The sequence below is a fragment of the Crinia signifera genome, chromosome 2 (assembly GCF_055691185.1).
Source record: "Crinia signifera chromosome 2, ASM5569118v1, whole genome shotgun sequence".
Taxonomy (NCBI): Eukaryota; Metazoa; Chordata; class Amphibia; order Anura; family Myobatrachidae; genus Crinia; species Crinia signifera.
This window is the reverse complement of record NC_139218.1, coordinates 228,451,040-228,472,867: the sequence shown is the minus strand read 5'-3', so window position 1 is coordinate 228,472,867 and position 21,828 is coordinate 228,451,040. Positions and strand designations below refer to the sequence as shown.

The 21,828-nt window shown below is 41.3% G+C and overlaps 1 protein-coding gene across 3 annotated transcripts in view; it reads right to left on the bottom strand.

Moving 5' to 3' along the window:
* TRIM37 (tripartite motif containing 37) overlaps positions 1–21,828 on the bottom strand; it is a 147,689-nt gene continuing 125,861 nt past the window's right edge. For all 3 annotated transcript variants that reach the window (XM_083173962.1, XM_083173963.1, XM_083173964.1), the window contains exons 21-25: positions 17,955–18,126; positions 15,652–15,773; positions 13,825–13,974; positions 3,772–3,850; positions 1–2,518 (exon numbers count right to left, since the gene is read on the bottom strand). In XM_083173962.1, the coding sequence (XP_083030088.1) occupies positions 2,515–2,518; positions 3,772–3,850; positions 13,825–13,974; positions 15,652–15,773; positions 17,955–18,126 (527 nt within the window). In that variant the 3' untranslated portion in view covers positions 1–2,514. The remainder of the gene's footprint in view (positions 2,519–3,771; positions 3,851–13,824; positions 13,975–15,651; positions 15,774–17,954; positions 18,127–21,828) is intronic.

Here is a 21,828-nt window from a genome sequence, read left to right as displayed (position 1 = left end):
TATGCCCCATGTTAAATTTTATTAACAAAAAGTGCAACAGAAAGAATATAATTAAAGTTCAAATAAACATGTAAACAATAAATTTAAAACGGAGAATTCACAAGTAAAGGACAGTGGACGCGACAAGACAACTTACATTATTATATTCATGTTTCCATTGGACTAATACCAGTTTTCAGACACAGTAACATTACAAACAGCAGCTTAAACTCTATAAAGAGAAACAGGGTTTTCAATTCCAGAGTTTGCTTAGTTCATAATAGAGCAACATTCCTTGCAGGTTTACTCTACTAATACTTTTTTTATTTATTTTTTTTGTACCTTATTTTATACTTAAAACAATTAAAAAACAAGTGTAAATCATAACCAGTTCAGCAGTGTAAAGTGTTACTTCTACTCCTCTATGTAGCGGACAAAATTCCCTCTACTATGCAACAAAAGCAACACTAGACAAATGAGAAATAAATAACGGACAAGAATTCAGAATACAAATGACCAGTAACTTGTTAAATTAAAATGAATGTGTTCGTATGTAGTGGGGATGAGTATTTAACAATGTGACTTTGACTAGCATTGCTATAAGACTTGTGGGTAGCGTTAAATAACAATTCTAAATGTAAAAATCATTGGTGTTGCCCATAAAACCAATCAAATTCTAGCTATTGGTTGCCATGCATAACCCCTCCACATCTTGGCTTCAGAAAATGTAGTAAAATCTACCGCTTAAGATGTCACAATGGTGCTCACTAGAATAGGCTAATATGCTTCACAGCAATGTACTGGTAATTGTGTTATTGAATATACTACAAATCTCACTAGAACGCAGTATGTGAAACGCTAATTACAGATGAGACAATTTGCCTTCATTTTTTTCTCTCCATTTTTAAAGTGCAACAATTCTCTATATTTGTAGAACAATGAACAAAATGCATTGTTCTTTTTGTCACTCCCGCATAACAGCTTATCCTGAGGAAGACTGCTGTCATAATATTGTTAATATGCAAACATAACGTAATCGCTGAATGTGAAAATACAATGAATTAGAAATAAAGTATAACTTTTCATTATGATGCTTCTTATATTTCTGAAGCAGATATCTGCTAAAAACCCATTAGATTAGATCCATGTTTTTAAAGTCCTCATGCAACCCAAACCGCCCGGGTTTTCAGGCTTTAGTTAATGAGGCACAGGTGACTTGGTTTCCACAGATGGAAATCTGGAAAACATGAGCTGTTGGAGGTGTGTGCTGAAAGGATTTCTGAAAATGGCTTTAGACAAATACTAAGCTTTTTGGTGGAACCGTGAACCCTGGTGGCTAGAAATTAGACATGAAAAAGACTAAAATTATTTCAGCCTTTAAATAAATATATTACGTCATACATCACAGCTAAGAATTATTTTTGACTACAGGTTTTCTAAATATTACAAAATAATAAGCGGAGAGTAAGAGGCCATCTAATTAATAATGGCGTTACGAACGCTTGTTGTGCATGTTATACCTTGAAGGGGATGGCATTGACAAGGTACATGTTGCTATGTGGTGGTATCATCTTTCCGCAAATGGAATGCATTATTGGCACACAGGTGAAGGCACCCAGTTTGTATATCAGCTCAGAAATAAAATGTCTTGTTGAATTAATCGTTAAAAAGCGTGGACCTGAAGTGTTGTGTACTCACAGGTAGTAACAGCTAAGTAGTGTAACACGTGCTAACTGGATAAACAGAAATCTAGATCTACTCTATGTTATGTTGAAGTTTATTTATTGCTGGTAATCTCTATCTTCTAGCACATCTCTTCAATATAGAATTACATTTCAGATAAGCATTTGCTCATATTATTGCCTTTACCGTTCCTGGAGCCACAGTACAAAAACAAAACTACAGATTTTATAAACGCTTACAGTAGCCATGCGGAAGTATAAACGGCATTCCTCGCCATTATCAACACATTAAAAAAAAAAAAAAACATTCTTGCACTGATTTTCCGGTTTCCACCTCTGACAACCATAAAAGGTACTGTTCTAGCCAGTGCCAGCATTGTACTTCTCCTTCAGAAGGCCTCACAGAAGGCACATTGCTACTGATGAAGGTGCCACCTGCCTGCTAACCTATGAAGTGAGCATGAGTTCATTATGGACATGAACATTGCAGGGACCCACAATGTAAAGGTACTAACATCTATGTAAAGCAATGAATAGGAATGGTCCCCACCTTTAGAGAAAGTGACTAGCAATGGAGAACAGAAGAACGTAGGATTGCTGTAAGTAACCAATCATGTGCAATAGCGGTGTGTGTGGATTTGTACTGTACTTGGACCCTTTGAATGAAATGAGTTTCTTATTATTTGTTAAAGGTGATTTATAAAGTACATATGTAGTGCTATTAGACATATTTGTAAGTAATATAAATAAGTTACAGCAGTGAATGTGCATCCCACATTGGATGCATTTTAAATAGTCGGATGTCTTTCCTTTTCTCCGTCTCTGCGTGATTGAATAGAAGTTCCCCATCAAATTACCTAAAGCAAAAAAATAAAATTAGACATCCCAATTAAAGATCTAAAGTCACTGGGCACGGTTTACTTCACCCCTGAGACAGACTCCTACTGCATTACTGAAACACCATGACCACGGTCTCACTAAATGCAGTTCCCACTCATTACCATTCCATCATGCCTGTCACTTCATGTTTGTATCCTTCTGGCAGTGGCCAGGAAAGGCTGATCAGATGCACAGCTCTGCCACCACAGTTCTTTTCCTCCCATTCATTGCTAGAACTGTAAGGAATGGCAGTGGTTTCTTGCATTTATGGACCGGTTTAAACATACATAAATCATCTCACAGATGGGCCAAGGTCGCAGAGATTAGTCTATGGGAACAAGTGACCTGAGCATATGCTCAATGTTACATGCGTTCAGTTGTGTTTCCATGTGTAATTATTCAGTTGTATGTATCTTTACATGCAGCCTAAAATCTAGTGAATATACTCTGAGCCTAAACGGATGAATCATGATCAACCACCTTTGCCAATGGTTTATGTCAGTGCAATATTTACCTCATAGATAATATAGATGAGATATTTAAGATTTAATAAAGATCCCAGCTGAAAGAATGAATCAAGGAACCTGCGCGCTTGATATAATCTACTTGCATTAAAACATCTGCGATCCAGTGAAAAGCACAAGAGGCTGCAAGTGCAATATACATGCTCATCTGAATCAGAATAGAAGCGAAGTATAGGTGCAGTGCATTAAATGCAGACAAATGTTTACACTGGGGACTGCACGTATGTGAGGCCCAAAGAAGAATTGTTTGATCTCACCCATCGCTAAGGAAACATAAATTTACAGCTATGCGCAAAGCATTTAGTGAGTGTATCTATATGTAAAATGCTGCTTCTTACACGGATGCAACACAACAATGGGGCCCTGGGTACATATCCAACAAACATCCTGCACATGTGGAGTTCACATGTTCTCATCATGTGTGCGCCGTTTCCCTCCACTGGCTGCTGATTAAATTGTGAGCCCATATGTATGTTAGATCACATAGAAGCTTCACCAGTGCAGAACACTACTGCAGGGGGCATCTGCTTGTGGCTGTCGCCTCATGCGGCATTACCATGCAGCGCTATCACTACATACCGCCAATCTCTGACCCAGATCTGCTACAGTATGTCCCAACACCTTGCCCATTTCCCAGTTCTACGTCTTTCATAGCATCTGTTTCCTTCCCAGGCCTATACAATTATAGTGCTTCTTGGCTCACATACCTTCCACTGTCCTCTCCAGCAGCAAAATGAAGGTCTTCTGAGCTAATGTTATTGTCTTCTGGAAAAGTGCAGCTTTGATCTGTAAGAATATATATATACACACCGGTTTAATAAATATATTTAACAGTACAGCTAAACTGCCTGCACCATACACCACTTTGTAGCAGGAAAACAATGACTGTTTATTGTCATTATAAGTAAAACAGTCGGTATAATGGATTTCCAGAATATTTTTTACTAATAGAGTTGATAAAGCCACTGTAAAGCTTGGTACAAACTACATGATGGGCTGAAGGAGAAGGTGGCTGACTATGTGCGGGAGTGCGCATAGTCAGCGACATAAAGCATATGCACTGGTAGATATTTACATTTTTTTGACCCGTTGAAAATATTTCAGCATTAATCAGAAATGTTTATTGTTCTAGTTTTGCCAGCTAAAAAGGCTAAATGTATTATACAATGTGCAGCGAGCCTCTGGTGGTGAACTTTAACCCCTGCGGCGAATGCTGCAGGGAGCTGGGGGACGGCAGCAGGCAGGAAGATGGAAGCCTCCCTGCCTGCGCCGGACACTGAGGGGGTTAAGGAGGGCTTGCAGGGACACGGAGAGCTCCCCAAGAGCTGGCAGGGGGCTGGGATAAGGAGCCGCTGCACTCACTTGTCCCGATACTGCATATTTAATGATCGGGACCAGAGTGCAGTGAATATATGAATATTAATGAGGGGCTCCCGGCCCCCTGCTGGTGAAAGTGTAAAAAAAAAAAAAATGAAATATATATTAATGTGCTTCAAGCACATGAATAAAAATATCATGCCCCTTCACAGCAAAAAAAAATCTGATTTTTTTGACACCAAAAAAGAAAAAACCCTTTATTTTAAAAGATCACTTTCCAGTTCACCTTTAAAAGATGTTAAATGCAAAATGGTGAAGCAAGGCAAAAATCAGGGAGAAAGCAAGTCGCCATCCTAGCACCGAATACACTCTCGGCGAATCCCAGTGAAAACCCCATTGAAATACACCAGCGAATTGCAGCGAGCATGAAACTGAGAACTGGCCGGCATTCACTGTTCGCTTTCGGTGAACAGTGAACATTGAATAGGGTGAATCAGATTTTCAGTGAAAAAAATTCACTGCGAGGTGTGAAAACAGCCTGATTCGCCAAAAAAAAACAAAAAACGGTGAATCGGTAGCATTGAATACTGGCCAATGTATAATACTGCCACCCAACCTCAACAAGAGAGGAGTTTTACTTAAGGTAAATACAACACGAAGCTTTCAACCATACTCTACTTCAACATAACGGACATGGAAAGTCATAATTAAATTTAGATCGTTTGTTTAGCTAAAACTATGTCACAGTCTGAAACCCTTGTCTAAATGGCTGCCAAGATGTTTAACAGAATTAAAATAGCATAGACTGCATAGCACTCACACTTGTAGAGATACTGCTTGCTTTTTCAATGTGTGTGACTCCACCAAGCAGTACAGAACATTTCTGTTGCTTTGGAAACGTCCAATTTCACAGTCACTTATACAGTACATACTATATGCATTTTAAGGGTTCAATGCTCTGATCCTTATAGTTTTTTCAAGTAGTAATTTTTAGCTATATTTATGCATTAGGTCTTTTGAACTGTATGATTTAGTGATATATAGAGTCTAGTAAATATACATCTGTATTAGTGGTCTTTCTTTGCCCTTTGAAAACTAATCTAGTGGCATTACAGAATCAGAAATAACACAAGTGCGTGGATCACGGAACAAAGCTAAGAAGAGAGAAATAACACAAGATGAAAACCAGTAATTTAATCAGATAGGTTTACGTCGATGATAATTTGGTTTTACATGTGCTGTGGACACTTTCTGAAACAGCAATAACTTAATAGTAGGGTTAAACTGCACAATTTACAAAACAGCATTTAACCCCTTCCTGACAGAGCCTGTTTTTGCCTTCCTGACAGAGCCCTTTTTTTCAATTCTGACATGTCTCACTTAAGTGGGGATAACTTTTTTTTGCTTTTACTTATCCCAGTGATTTTGAGATTGTTTTTTCGTGACACATTGTACTTCAAGTTAGTGGTAAATTTTCGTCGATACAGTCTGTGTTTTTTTGTGAAAAATACCAAAATATCGTGAAAAAATGGAAAATTTAGCGATTTGCAAAATGTTAAATTTTCTGCTTGTGAGACAAATAATCTTACCACTCAAAATAGTGAATAACATAGACCATATGTCTACTTTATGTTGACATCATTATTTCAACTTCCTTTTAATTTTTCGGGACACTAGGAGGCTTACAATATGAATAGCAAATTCTCAAATTTTCAAGAAAATTTCAAACACTGATTTTTTTAGGGACCAGTTCAGTTCTGATGTGACTTTGAGGGACTTGTATGTGAGACACCCCCATAAATGATGCCATTTCAAAAACTGCACCCCTCACAGTATTCAAAACAGCATTTTGGAAGTTTGTTAACCCTTTAGGTGTTTCACAGGAATTAAAACAAAGTGTAGGTGAAATTTCAAAATTTCTTTTTTTTTGCAGATTTGCAATTTTAATACATTTTTCTAAGGAACACAGTACATTTTACTAGAGAAATGTGACTAAAAATTGATTCCCCCAATTCTTTTGTTTTCATAAATATCCTATATGTGGCCCTAGTGTGCACGGTGACCAAACCACAGGCTTCATAATAGAAGGAGCACCTACTTGATTTTGGAGCCTCCTTTTTATGAGATTATTTTTTAGGCACCATGTAGGTTTCTAGGCACCATAACATGCTAAAAGTTAGGAACCCCCCCACAAGTGACCCCATTTTGCAAACTACACCCCTCAGGGAATTCAGCTAGGGGTATAGTGTACATTTCAAACCCGCAGGGGTTTCACCAATTGTGGTACAACTGGGCAGTGAAAATGAAAAATTATTTTTTTTACACAAAAATGCAGTTCTGGCTCCAAATTTGACATTTTCAGAAGGTATGAAGGAGAAAAAGCACCCCAAAATCTGTGCCCCAATTTCTCCCGAGTACAGCAATGCCTCACATGTGACCAAAAAATACCAGTTGGGTGCATGGCAGGACTCAAAAGGGAAGGAGTGATTTTTGGATTTTGCAGCTCAGATTCTGGTGGAATTTTGGTGGGTGCTATGTCGCATTAGCAAGACCCCCCAAGCACCAATACAGTGGAACCCCCCCACAAGTCACCCCATTTTGCAAACTACACCCCTCAGGGAATTCATCTAGGGGTATAGTGTACATTTCAAACCCCCAGGGGTTTCACCAATTTTGATACAAGTGGGCAGTGAAAATGAAAAATTACATTTTTTTACACAAAAATGCAGTTCTGGCTCAAAATTTTTCATTTTCAGAAGGTATGAAGGAGAAAAATCACCCCAAAATCTGTGCCCCAATTTCTCCCGAGTACGGCAATGCCTCACATGTGACCAAAAAATACCAGTTGGGTGCATGGCAGGACTCAGAAGGGAAGGAGTGATTTTTGGATTTTGCAGCACAGATTCTGGTGGAATGAATGGTGGGTGCTATGTTGCACCAATACAGTGGAACCCCCCCACAAGTCACCCCATTTTGCAAAGTACACCCCTCAGGGAATTCATCTAGGGGTATAGTGTACATTTCAAACCCCCAGGGGTTTCACCAATTTTGATACAAGTGGGCAGTGAAAATGAAAAATTACATTTTTTTACACAAAAATGCAGTTCTGGCTCACAATTTTTCATTTTCAGAAGGTATGAAGGAGAAAAAGCACCCCAAAATATGTGCCCCAATTTCTCCCGAGTACGGCAATGCCTCACATGTGACCAAAAAATACCAGTTGGGTGCATGGCAGGACTCAGAAGGGAAGGAGTGATTTTTGGATTTTGCAGCTCAGATTCTGGTGGAATTTTGGTGGGTGCTATGTCGCATTAGCAAGACCCCCCAAGCACCAATACAGTGGAACCCCCCCACAAGTCACCCCATTTTGCAAACTACACCCCTCAGGGAATTCATCTAGGGGTATAGTGTACATTTCAAACCCCCAGGGGTTTCACCAATTTTGATACAAGTGGGCAGTGAAAAAGAAAAATTACATTTTTTACACAAAAATGCAGTTCTGGCTCAAAATTTTTCATTTTCAGAAGGTATGAAGGAGAAAAAGCACCCCAAAATCTGTGCCCCAATTTCTCCCGAGTACGGCAATGCCTCACATGTGACCAAAAAATACCAGTTGGGTGCATGGCAGGACTCAGAAGGGAAGGAGTGATTTTTGGATTTTGCGGCTCAGATTCTGGTGGAATGAATGGTGGGTGCTATATGGCATTAGCAAGACCCCCGAAGCACGGTGAAATTATGAACCTAATATTCCATAGATGTGTGGTATAATTTAAAACACTCCTTTATACATAGGCCGGGTTTGTCGGGGCAAGTGTCACACTGGAAAATAGTTTGCTTTCTTATTCCCTTTTTATAGCAAACTTTGCACCTTTTTTGTGTCCTGCCCTTTTTTCCAGTGGAGGGGATTTCATCAGGAAAATGCTGCCCTGGTACAATACGGGGGCCAGTACTAGAAGTACTGGGGCCCTCTGCCTGCTGGTTCCCAAATATTAGGCCCTTTATGACTTCCTCTTGAAAGTGCATAAATGTCCCCCTCTGGCCGGTAGAACGGAATAGCACGTAAGCGTTATACAGTGCCATCTGGATGATATACACGGCCACCTTCTTGTACCAGATTTTTGTTTTCCGCAGGGCACTGTACGGCTTCAGTACCTGATCTGAAAGATCCACTCCGCCCATGTACCTATTGTAATCCAGGATACAATTAGGTTTTGAGGTGTGGGTACTGGTACCTCGTACAGGGACGGAGGTGGTACTGTCTCCGTGAATTGTTGTCAGTATAAGGACATCCCTCTTGTCCTTATATTTGACCAACAACATATTTTCGGTGCATATTCCCCTGCTTTCACCCCTTCTCATTACTTGGGCAATGTGCGTTTTTGGGAGGCCTCTTTGGTTCTTGCGCACAGTACCGCAAGCTGCTGTACCTCTTGAACCAAGGGCCTTAAACAGGGGGATGCTAGTGTAAAAGTTATCCACATAGAGGTGATAACCTTTATCCAGGAAGGGGTGCACTAAATCCCAGACAATTTTCCCACTAACACCTACGAGGGAGGGGGGGCATTCTGGCGGTTGAATTCTTGAATCCTTCCCTTCATAAACCCTAAACCTGTGGGTGTACCCTGAGGTGCTTTCACACAGCTTATACATTTTTATGCCATACCTTGCCCTCTTACTGGGAAGGTACTGGCGGAATTTAACCCTTCCTTTAAAATGTATAAGGGACTCGTCGATACAAATAAATTTTTCAGGGATGTACACCTCTTCAAATTTGGCACTGAAATGATCAATGACCGGCCTGACTTTGAATAGCCGGTCAAAGGTGGGATCATCTCTGGGTGGGCACTGTGCATTATCGGTGTAATGTATGAATTTAAGAATTGTCTCAAATCGAGTCCGGGGCATGGCCATACGGTAAAATGGAGTACTGTACAGAACATCTGTACTCCAATATTGCCTAATTTCTGGCTTTTTTACTATGCCCATATGAAACACCAGACCCCAAAACGTCATCATCTCTACTGCATCTACAGGGGTCCACCTAGCAAATGATGACGTGGGGTTTTGAGCAATAAACTGCTGGGCATATAAATTAGTTTGGTCCACCATTAAATTTATAAAATCATCAGAGAAAAATAATTTGAAAAAGTCAATTTCTCTGAGACCTGTGGAATCAAATTGGATTCCTGGCATGCCCAAAAACTCAGGAACCTGGGGCTCAAAATTGTCTGGTGGTGGGGTCCATACTAGATCAATTATTGGGGGGGGAATCTCAGCTGATCTACGGGGGCGTCTTTGAGGGGGTCCCTCATCAGCAGAGGAGGAAGAGGAGCTTAAGGCAAATCCTTCAAATTCCCCGCTTGCATCACTGCCTGTGTCAGAGTCTGAAGCAAGCATGGCATATGCCTCCTCCACTGAATACATTCTCCTGGATGATTGGGAGGACATTTGGGAGGACATTTGGGAGGACATTTGGGATGCCATTTTTATTTTTTGTGTTACCGGTAGTGAAATGTTTCAACACGTGTATAGTGTAGGGGGGGGCACAAACTTTATTTCAATCCGGGGGGTATGTAGTGTGTATTGTGTATGTGGTGCAGAAAAAAAAAAAAATGCTTTATACCAATAAAAAAAAAAAAAATGAAGGGGTTAAAAAAAAAAAAAGGGGTTAAAAAAAAAAAAGGTCCTGCGCCAAAAATTGAGCACAGATGTTGGTCAGTAACGTCTGTCACTGAACAGCGCTCAAAGGCAACAGGAATTTGATCAAAAAAAAAAAAAAAATAGATCAACCCTGTGCCGAAAGAGATGATCAGTGATGTACGTCACTGATCAGCGCACAGCGGCCACAGGACACCCACAAAATCACAGTGTGTGTAAAAAAAAAAATTAAAAAAATACCCCACAGCACACACACAAAAAAAAAAGGTGATCAGTGATGCGACACTGATTACCAGTGAGGTGCAGCAGGTGCACAACCTTTGGTGCAACTGACAGGTATATATAAAAAAAAAAAAACCTCTGTACCCCCAAAAAAGTTGCTGATCACCTCAGATATAGTGATCAGCACAAAAGGCGGGGACAGCAGACACAAAATTTAGCACTCTCTATCACTATCTCTCTCTATCTCTCTATCTCTCACTATCTAACACTATCTAACACTCTATGACACTGCAGCAGCAGCACTCACAGGTATATCTATATATAAAAAAAACCCTGCGCCCCCAAAAAGTTACTGATCAGTTAATTTATACTGATCAGCACAAAAGGAGGGGGCAGCAGTCAGTTATATAAAAAATATATAGCACAATCTGTCACTATCTCTCTCTATCTCTCTCTCTCTATCTCTCTATAACTATCACACTGCAGCAGCACAAAATATAGCACTCTGTCAGTAGGCCTCTCTCTCTATCTCTCTCTCTCTATCTCTCTCTCTCTATCTATAACTATATCACACTGCAGCAGCACAAAATATAGCACTCTCTGACACTATCTCTCTCTCTATCTCTCTCTATCTCTCTCTATCTCTCTCTATCTCTCTCTATCTCTCTCTATCTCTCTCTATCTATCTCTCTATCTATCTCTCTATCTATCTCTCTATCTCTCTATCTATCTAGCTAATACAGTGCAGCAGCACAATTTCACAGGCACAATTATTGAACAGGATCCAGTAATCAATCAGCAGCGATCAAGTAAGTATTGCAGGCAGCAAGGTTCTGGTCAGTATGGCGGCAGGGGGGTACGGTGACCGCACTGCACGCTTTCCAGACCGGAATGGCGTCTGCAGTGCAGTCACCGTTAGTTTAAATCCCCCTCCTTGGCTGTGATTGGTCCGTCGGTCCGACGGACCAATCACGGCCTTTGGGGGCGGGCGGGGTGAGGTGGGGTGACACCAGTGTCACCCTTACACCCCGCGGTGATTGGTGCTGTACTTTACAGCACCAATCACCTCTGATCCCGTGTCACCGGCGAACGTTATTCGCCGGTGACACAGGAAAACGCTGTGAATGGCTGTTCACACTGAACAGCCAATCACAGCGATCGCCGACGGGGGGGCGGCATCGCAGCCCCCCCGGGGCATGCACGGACATGTCTGCTGTCAGGGACAGCAGACATGTTGAAACTGTCACCGCGTCTATAGACGCGGTGACAGTTTAAAGCCATGACGTACATTTACGCCATGTGTCGGGAAGTGCTTCCCGGCCATGACGTAAATGTACGTCAAATGTCGGGAAGGGGTTAAAGCAAAAGGAAATACATCAACGATAAATATAATATATACAGCAAAAGAAAGATTTTAGAGACCATGGAAACCATGTTTATTTAAAATCAGAAAATGCTATAACAAAAGGTTGAAAAATACTGCAACAAAAAGGTGCCCCCCCCTCCTCCCCCTTCCCGATAAGCCGCCTTGGGAGAATACAAGACTAGAAATATCTAAAAGCTCAAGCTCCACTCAAGGAAATGTCCTACAAGAGCTGTAGTATCAGTGGTAGTAAATAACCAAGGAATTTAGCCAAAAGTACCCCCTCTGCCTCATCCACCTTCAGGGGACCTGGTAAATGATAGGCCCATACTTTACAGTAGTTCGTAGTCTTCCGTAGAATTTGAGGCTCAATACAGAATACAGCACAATACAGATCATTATTTTATGTTATGCATCACAACAGTTTGCAAAACTCATGTATTACATACATGATAGGAGTTACATATACAGATGGACTGTGTCTCATTCTTGCCGCCAGCGCGCCATTACAGAGGTTTTGGCGATCCTCTTTTCTTCTTGCGCTCCTGTCCACCAAGGGACGTGGATGCTCAGCATGCAATAGAAATCCCCACCACTGGGTGGCTAATGCTCCACCAATCTAGCAGCGGATTGATATACTGTACCGATGGAACCCCGCCTTTCACCGAGCAGAGCAGCTTACACAGACTACTACAGTATGAGACGCTCGTGCGTCTCATCGCTGTGGCTCCAACTGTACTGTACAACTGTATAATCATGGTTAGAGATAATAGCTCCTCCCTAAGTTCCTGGATGCTAAACTCTGTGTTCACCCTCTTTATTCAGTATTTCCTATTTGCAGTACTCAGTAGTAATGTGCTAGGTGGACAATTGGAGGGGACCCTACCTACGGATCCTTGCCGCTTCCCTTACTGATCTGATGTTTTGTAATCAGCCACATTAAAAAAAGTAACCAACCTATATTGCCAAAGTGATATAGAAGATGCACGAGTCCATTGTAGCAGGTACGAGGGAAGGAGAAGCCAAATAACTGAATCTGTAGTGGTGGACTGGTATAAGGCATTGTTATTGTAGCAATGTGATAAAATTATGGTGGTGAATTAGTTATGGAAACCTATGTGCTGACGTAAAGCCAGTTAATGACAATGAACATGCATTACCTCAGTGTTGGATAAAGGAACCGATAACACTTAAAAGATAAAAAATATTTCTTAAAAAAAAGTCAGCATTTGAGCAATAGATGCAAACCATAGGGGCGATTCAGACCTTCTCGCTGCGGGCCAAATTCGCTCCCCTGTATGCAAAAGGAAAACCCCAGGATCGAACTGCTATGGAGAGTTTCACACTAGCCAGGTCATTCACTCAAAGGTGGGCGGGAAGGGGGTGGGCATAGGGCAGCTGTTCGACGGGGTGGCGCGTGGCATTATTTTCCCCAAAACAAGTGCAGGCCATATATCAGATTACAGATGCTGAAACAAAATGATGCCTGAAGACCACATACAGCGATGATTGCCAATCTGTCAGGTAATTGGTAAAATTCCTAATGATAAAGAGCACAGAATCTCACCAATTCCGACCAAACAAATGATCAGGAATTTCCAACATTTTGGATTTCCCACCTTCAGCTACCCCGGTGTCGGGAGAAAGGAAACCCATTATTCATGGTGCAGTAGTTTGGAGGGTTTTTGGGCAAACATTCTTCTTTCCCTCTTTCTCAATACTGATTTATAATGTGAAGTATTGCAGCTACAGTGTTGGTATAGAAGCGGATATTTTCCTTCAAAAGCAGGAAATCCCCCGCTAAGGTAAATAAGGTATTTTTTTTTTTTTGAGTAGCCCTATCCCTTTATTTCACATTAGGACAAGGTAGAATTTGCTACTCTGCTTGTATTAATTCTTATATGGCCCAAATAGCAGAACTGCAGGTCGTTTCAGATATCCAAAACGCAACCATTTGGAATTATGCAGGTGTTCATAGGGAATCTTGTACTGGGTAGAAGTTACAGTATCTGGTTTCCCGGGCATCTGATCATTTCACAAACTGCATCATAAGAGATTATCTTCTACCTAGTGCAAAACCCTTCATATTCTGTGGACTGCAGGCTGGGAACAGGCATGAGGTACAGGACAACTCATTCTTCTGGTAATTATAGCTGGGAAGACACTGGGGAAAAATGCAGATAACACAGTACATTCTCACCTTCAGCAGAAGGCTGTGTCGTGAAAGTGTCATTAAAGCCATCGCAGGTGATGCTCTCTTCCTGCTCTTCGTTTTCCGTATCGCACTCAATGTCACTGTCACTACTCATTCCTGGCAATATGTGAAGAACATGCTTGGAACACACAGCAGCTGTGTGAAATAAGAACAGATTACGATATAAAAATATTCAATAAAAACAAAGGAAATTATTTGTAATAAATGCACAAATAAAAACACCATTTGACATTACCAGCTCAAACGTGCGCCTGGAAATATGAGGACATGCGGGACTAGTTCTAGCACTGAAAATGTTAATGCACTATGCTAGGAAATGAGACTAAATAGTACAGTAGAACATCACGCAGCAGTGACTAAGCGTGAAAAATGTCTCTTATACCATGTCACTGAGAGACCTTCTCTAAATGCCAACACCTACACACTTCACATGCTGCAGATAGGGATGGATGCTGGCACCTTAATCTAAGTTCTGTATTACAAGGCATCATTCATTGAAATTTAAATGACTGCAGGGGTGGAAGAATGCACAGATATAGCATGAAATAAATAAAAACACACTTTGTGTTAAAGATCGCTTACAAAAATCAAGACTTTTGTCACGAATGCAGCTAGCAAACAATAGATGTAGTTAGCAATTGTGTCAAACTGCCTACTGAGTAAGCTTTGTGATTCAGATCGTACCAATTATTCTGCAGCATTTGGGCTTTAACCCTGAGTCGTAGGTGCACAACTCATGGAGGAAAAAAAGACTATGCAATGAATATTTCAGTACCAATATACAGTTAGTATTTCTTGCAAACACTATTTTCATGTCTATTCTTCAGCCCTATAAGTAAATGAGATATGTTGTATAAAACCCACAAAGCAGCATATTTTGATAAATATGAGTATATGCTCCAATACATACTACACAAACAATTTTATTAATAATAATAATAAAAAATGAAGAAAATAAAAAACACAGGGTATGTTTCAGTGTTACACGTTCCAAGCAGTCAAGAAGAACAGGCATAGGGCAAGAGCAAAAAGGATTACAATGAGAGTGAATTGGTAATAAACAGGGAACAGGGGTACCAGACCAGAGGAACAAACCCTAAGAAGTCTAAAACAATAAGGGGAGTGGAAGATGCTGTATAGAATGGTGGGATGTTGACTAAAGATCTACATACAATGTCAATATTGTTAAAATGTTGACATTCTGAGAATGTCTACATTAGAAATATCAGGGATATGATGTACCCATTGATTCATTAGCTAGCACATTCCAAAGAGGCCCCCCACTGGCACAGATCTGTGGTCTTGGAAAACAAGCAACCTCTCTGCCTCCTAAATGATGCAGCTTGTCAATCAAGCTGTGGCTTGGAGATCCCACACATGCAGAGTTCTCCCACTACCGGAAATTTGCGCTAAACATCGGGTTAGCATACATCACTGAATCAGACCCATTTCAGAAATCCTCGTTGTAAGCATGAAAGCAAATCTGCAGTGCCATCTTCCCAAAGCAACAAATGTTGTCTGGAGTCAGGGTTACATTATCCTGCATCATTCTGCTCCTGTAAGTAAGGAGATGTCAGGACTTGGAGTCTATGTGCGCAACCAGCGTACCCCTGGAGTCAGGTATCTGGGGCTTCCTGTAAGACCAAGTCCCCATTTAGCAATGCTGATGCAGCTCCCTCAACGCAACACCGCGCCTGTGCTGACAAGCCTACCTTAGGCATGCACAGGGGGAACTCTTGTCTACATAGTGTCACTTACCTCGGCACGGCCACTGTAACTATGGCATAGTTAAAAGGTGATTTTTTTTTTTACCTTCATCTTGGTAAGGTGAAGCTTCATTGGATACCATAGCATTAATCTCTCCTGCTTCTTGGTCGCTATCCAAACTGCCAGCCTGAACAGCATCTTTGCCGCCCCAGCCTTTAGAGTTTGACCTTGAAAAAAAAAAAGATTATTACATTTTAACTGACTAGATCAAGGGTTCTCAATCTCGGTCCTCAGGACCCCATACAGTTCACGGTTTCCAGGTCTCCCAGCAGGTGCATTCATTACTCATTAACACATGTTAAAAGATCCACAGGTGGAGCTAATTATTTCACTTGTGATTCTGTGAGGAGACCTGCAAAACAGGCACTGCGTGGGGTCCTGAGGGCAGGGTTTGAGTACCTGTGGTCTAGATCATCCAAATGTAAATTTTTGACAAACAAGCAAGCAGCGAAAGCTGGGTAGACACTGGAGTGATGTCTGCATGATATCTATAGCCACACTCATCATTGCAGTGATCCGGCCACTCACGCCATATTCTCATCCGTGGAGCACAAACGTGACACTGCGATATTGCTGCTCAATGCGATTCTATGAGCCACAGGAGCATAATAGATGTACACACATGGCGACGGGATTGCACCAATAGCTATGTGAGTTGTTGTCAGCCCAATTGGCTTGGCAACAATAAGCGTGGCTAAATCTGTTGATTAAATACCCAATATATATTTTTTCACAGTTGATGTAAAATCATAAGACCACTTTAGTCTATGTCATGCAAAGATCTATACGGTGTGCTAGACTTATCCTGGCAAAAATACCTAATGTAGTTTTCTCATATACTAGCCATATGCACCAGTTTTTACAGGCTTATATGTATCATTATAGGTTATCTTTTCTTTTTTTTGTAAATTATTTCAATTAATGATAATTCATGGCAGCTGTGGTAGTAGTGGCGGACGCTTTAGTAGTATTGGTTTTATTTTCTCCACACCAATCTCATGGATCATTGTGTGGTGATGTACCCACATACAGTCAACATCAGCACCTGGTACATTTGGGGGTTCTTTCACTTTTTTATTTGACTTGTGTAACACATGGCTGCTGGATTGATTGTCTGGATTCAATGAGCAAGATCCATTGGATTGCAAAGAACCCATGGCTCAAGCTCTGTTGAAGCACAGGGCCCTGTCAAAAGCTCCCATTAAAATCAGGCTCAGTGTGGGAAATTACTGTCCAAAGCTTATGAATGCATGTTAACAGATGCCACGATATAGCATGTACATATAAAGCACGGTATAAACTAGGCAGCCAGCAGCACCACCAATTATGTTAACAATATCAAAGGTGACCACAGGTTAACAATACAGTGTGTACACACTGTATTATATAGTTACGCATATCGTTAAGTGTCATTACCCGCAGCAGATTCTCATGCAGGTCATTGGCTACATAGCCAAAATTGACCTGCATGTAGAGATGACGGGGAGGAGATTTAAAATCTTGTCTAGTGTATATGGAGCTTTAAACAAAGTACAGCTACATGCAGTGTCTTGAGCCCTTGTCCAAGGGGCTTCTCCAATTTTGACACCAGGCAATCAGTCAAATTCAGGTTTTGAAATTGGCTAACTTTCTTGGTAAATTCTAGAAAATCTTTGTTTAATAAATCCTGAGGAAATTTTTGTCTCTGGATAAATATAGCCATACAAAATGTGTTCCTTCAATCTTTGAGGATTTATCTGGTTTCTCAAGAAAAAAATACATTAAATAACATAAGAACAAATTGGAACCCAAATTATTCATTTTACATTACATCTTTTTTTTTCTATAATAAGCTTTCACGTAAAACTGCTCCACAACATGAGGACAATTATTTATGTTGAAGGTGCATGTTGTTCACTGAAGTGGACACAAGTGCTGACTAACTTCTTCAGTTTTATAGCTTAAAAAAAGCCCTGTTTAAGCCCTGAATACTAAGGAGGATATTCAGTCCCGGGTCATGACTGTTGGGACTTCCTGACAACCGTGACCCTGTCCTGTTCTCAGCCTGCTCAATTGATAACCGGCAGGCGGGATTCAGGCCGGGAGCTCGACAATCCACGGCCGTTCTCTGCAAAACGAGCCCGACTGCTTTTAGTAGGGCTCGTTTTGCCGAGAAGCCTTTTCAATGCTGATGGGAAAGACCGCATTGAATAGGCACCCGCCACTATTTACCCCATCGGCAGGGGATTGAATACCCACCTAAGATTTATAGGTTATAAGAAGCCATGCATTTAAGGGTTAAGCATTACAATTCCTTTTCAGTTGCACACTCAAGGCAACTTAATACAAAATGAAAGAAGGTGACTTACCCCAAAGTAACTATTTTTCTGGTCTTTTCCATGCACATTGCTTTTATCTCAGCACTGAGGAGGTCAGCTTGCCGCTCATCTGCTTTAGAGCTAGAGGGTGCCTCAGGACTCCCATTATTTAAAGATCTAGGTGATCCATGCCTACTGCCACTTTTGGTGCCACCTTTACAACCTTAGGAAAACCACAACAACCTTCATAAATAGTTTACAAGTGTTGGGGAGATTTTTAGCAGAAACTATTTCAGAATTTCTAGGGTTTATACCAGTGTTTTCTAAACTCAGCCAGTGCATGTTGTGCATATCTACTTACTACCACAAGTGAAATCATTTGCTCCACCTGTGGATCTTTTAAAATATATTAGCCAGTAATGAATACACCTGTCCACCACATGCTCTGCTAAGGGACAGAGGTGCAGATGTATTAAGCCTGGTAAAGTGATAACGTAGTGATAAAGTGGACAGTAGAATGCACCAGTAAACAAGGGGTGAACACACAGATTATTGCAGGAGAATTTTACTAGATAGCCAAATCTCCTAGAAGGTTATCCAAAATTTCCCAATTTTTCTCCTGCTTAGATACCGACATGAAGTCAGTATCTCCTAGCATAAATAAATTGTGCAGGAAAGGCAATTTTGACTAGATCATAGACTATTATTCGTTAGACAAAAACAATTGGTCAAAATCTCCAGTGCATCTAGCCAAAATCTCTTGATTATCTAGTCAAAATTGCTTAGTCAAAATTGCTTAGTCAAAATCACTTACTCAAAATTGGCCATTAGCCAATATCTCACCATGTGTACAGGGCTTTAGAAGTTGACTGAATGGTGCGTTATCACCTTCCACTATCACATAACCCGGCTTAATACATCTGCCCCTGAGTTAGGGAAACACTGGTTTAAACAAAGCCGTATATACTGTAAAATACTAATTTTAAGAAAATGCTATTGTACTTGCCAAACTATATAAACCAATGACTTTATACAACTGTCGATGTCAACAAGATGTATGCGTTTCAATAATGTTTAACATTTAAGCTTTTTCAAAGCCTTTGAAAAAGCTGGGAACCCTCCAGCGCAACGAGTCAGCCACAGACACCCCACTACTATTCCTCCATCCTTTGGATTACTGAACCAGGACTTTGCCATTCACCATCGGCAATAGCTATTTGCTTACAAACAGAACATTCAGCAGCTGGCACCAGTCCAATGGCTAATGTCTCCATCTGCAAGTCATCGCAGGACTTTTCCCCACAATCGTGAGTGGTTCTATGAACTGTCCATCACTTTAGTGCAATTAGTCCACATATTTGGAACAGGATCCTAATAAGAGGAACATTTAGGGGTGTCTATCATAGTATCCATTCGTATTAATTGTTTTTAAGTTTTTTATTTTTAATGTATACAGTGTTGTATTAAATGTATTCATTATTCTTATATAAAAGTAATTAATTCCAGCACACTGTGTAATAAACTGGTTTATTTCCTCCAAGCTCAACTTTGCAATAATACGGTTAGTGAAATGTATCCCTGCTGGCTATTACACAGCAAATTTTAGGTGATATTAGAAAGTAGAAGCGTTTAGGAACAGCAGCATCTGAACCATGAAGCAGATGACCACGTATAATCACAGAAGAGAGTAAGGGACTGCTAATGTGCATGGTGGGTAAAGGAACAACGCGTTGCTTATTTCATATTTGAAGTGTTGCGAAATGCCACTGGCATTAATAGAAGCCCGAAAACTGGGCGTCAGGAGCTTAATGGTAAGGTTTTCCATGGCTGAGCAGCTGCATGCAAGCCTCACATCACAAAGTAGACTTCCAAGCGTAGAATGGAGTTGTGTAAAGAACAAAGACATGGACTGTGAAGCAGTGGAAACATTGTCAATGTCACCCTTTTACCAATGACCATTTGCCATGATACCTATCATCTGGATACCACATCAGTACCTGACCTCATAAAAGTTCTACAGAATAATTGTGCACAAATTTTCATAGAAACATTCCAAAAACTTGTGGAAAACCTCTCAAAATGAGAGCTGGCTGTTATAGCTGCAAAAGGGGTACCAACTACATATTAAAGTGTATCTTTTTTAATACAATGTCATTACAGTCCCTGTTGTTGTAATGGTCAGGTGTCCGAATACTTCTGACCGTCATCCAGATGTTTCCACCACGCCACTTAATAACATTTAGGAAGGAACTTTTCGTTGCATCAAACTTTGTGATACAAACAATTGAGAGACTCCCTATGTTCTGTCAATAAATGATGCAGGTCAGGGCCGGATTATAATGGCGGCACTAGCTAGGGGCCCCCTGTGGTTGGCATGTATTTTTCAGCTAAAGGTTTTGTGCATGGGAGTGAGGTAGTGCTGCAGCTTCACCTATCTGCCAATGTGACAATGATTAATGGTGCTGAGCATCGGGAGCCAAGGCACACTGATTGCACAAGTGTGCAGTGCATTACTGGGAGTTGACCAAGTCCCATGACACTTTAAACCAGAGGGCAGAGGCTGAGAGGCAAGGATGAAAATGTAGGAGCCAGATAAACTAACAATAGGAACAGTGGGGGTTATTTTGGTTCACTCTGACAAATTCCTTCTAAGAAGGACAAAACCATGTGCACTGCAGGGGGGCAGAAGTAACATGTGCATAGAGAATTAGATTTGGGCGATTTATTTTGTTTGTGCAGGGAAAATACTGACTGTTTTATTTATACACTGCATTATAGATATCACATTGAAGTAAAACCCCACCCAAATCGAACTCTCTCTGCACAAGTAATATCTGCCCCACCTGCAGTGCACATGGTTTTGTCCTTCTAAGAAGGAGTTTGTCAGAAAGTGAACCAAAATAACACTCAGTGTGCACCGAAGGCTCGTCCCAAAAATGTACACACGCCATAATGCCCATTACATATACCACACGCCGTAATGTCCATTAACATTATACTAAACATCATAATGCTCATCACATAATACCATATACCGTAATTAAATATTATGCCACATACAGTACATTCCGCTTACCTACTTGCTTGTTGCTATGGGTTTCATGCTTCATGCCAGGGGTTAACATGCTCTGCCAGGGGTTAATATGCTCTGCCAGGGTTAAATTCTTGTTAATATGGGGTTACCATGGTCTTCCAGGGGTTACTATGCTCTGCCACTATTGGGTTATCATGGTCTGCCAGGGGTTAACATGCACCCGCTCGGTGACCTGCAGCGGCAACACGCTGTTCTCAAATTCCAGGCTCCACACCTTGTCTATGTAGACAGCCAGGCGGTCATTCAGCTGTTGCAGCGCCTCTTTCTCCTGCAGGCGGGAGATGCGGGTAAGGCTGAGCGGGGTGCTCATTCTGCTGCGCTGGTCTGCCGGGTGGGGGTGGCCGCAATGGCCTGGTGGTGTGAGGGGACAGCGGGCTCCACATGAGCATACTGGCTCCTACACAGTCACACAACCGGCACCGGGCGCGGACCACACAGACCGCGGCTAGTATGTCGAGCTCCATGCAGTGAGTGGGAGAGCCAAGATAATGGGCACCCGTGTACAATGAGAAGATCCGAGTTGGAGGGCAAGGGAACCGGCCAAGTTCAGATTCGGCTTCCTCCCCCCAAAAAATCTGGTTGCCAGGAAGCAGAATCTGGTCGCCGTAGTGACCTGGCGCCCGGGGTTTGTCGAGCCCTCAGTCATGAGTACGACAACGTTTCATTGCTCTTTAATGAGCAATTTCCTCAGGTCATGCTCAATAAGGAGCAATGAAACGTTGTCGTACTCATGACTGACTAAGAGCCTTTTTTTGCAAGACATTTGGAGTGCTACTTCCACCCCCTAAACCCTGTATCACTAAATTGAAGTGGGCACCGAGCGCGGCAGCA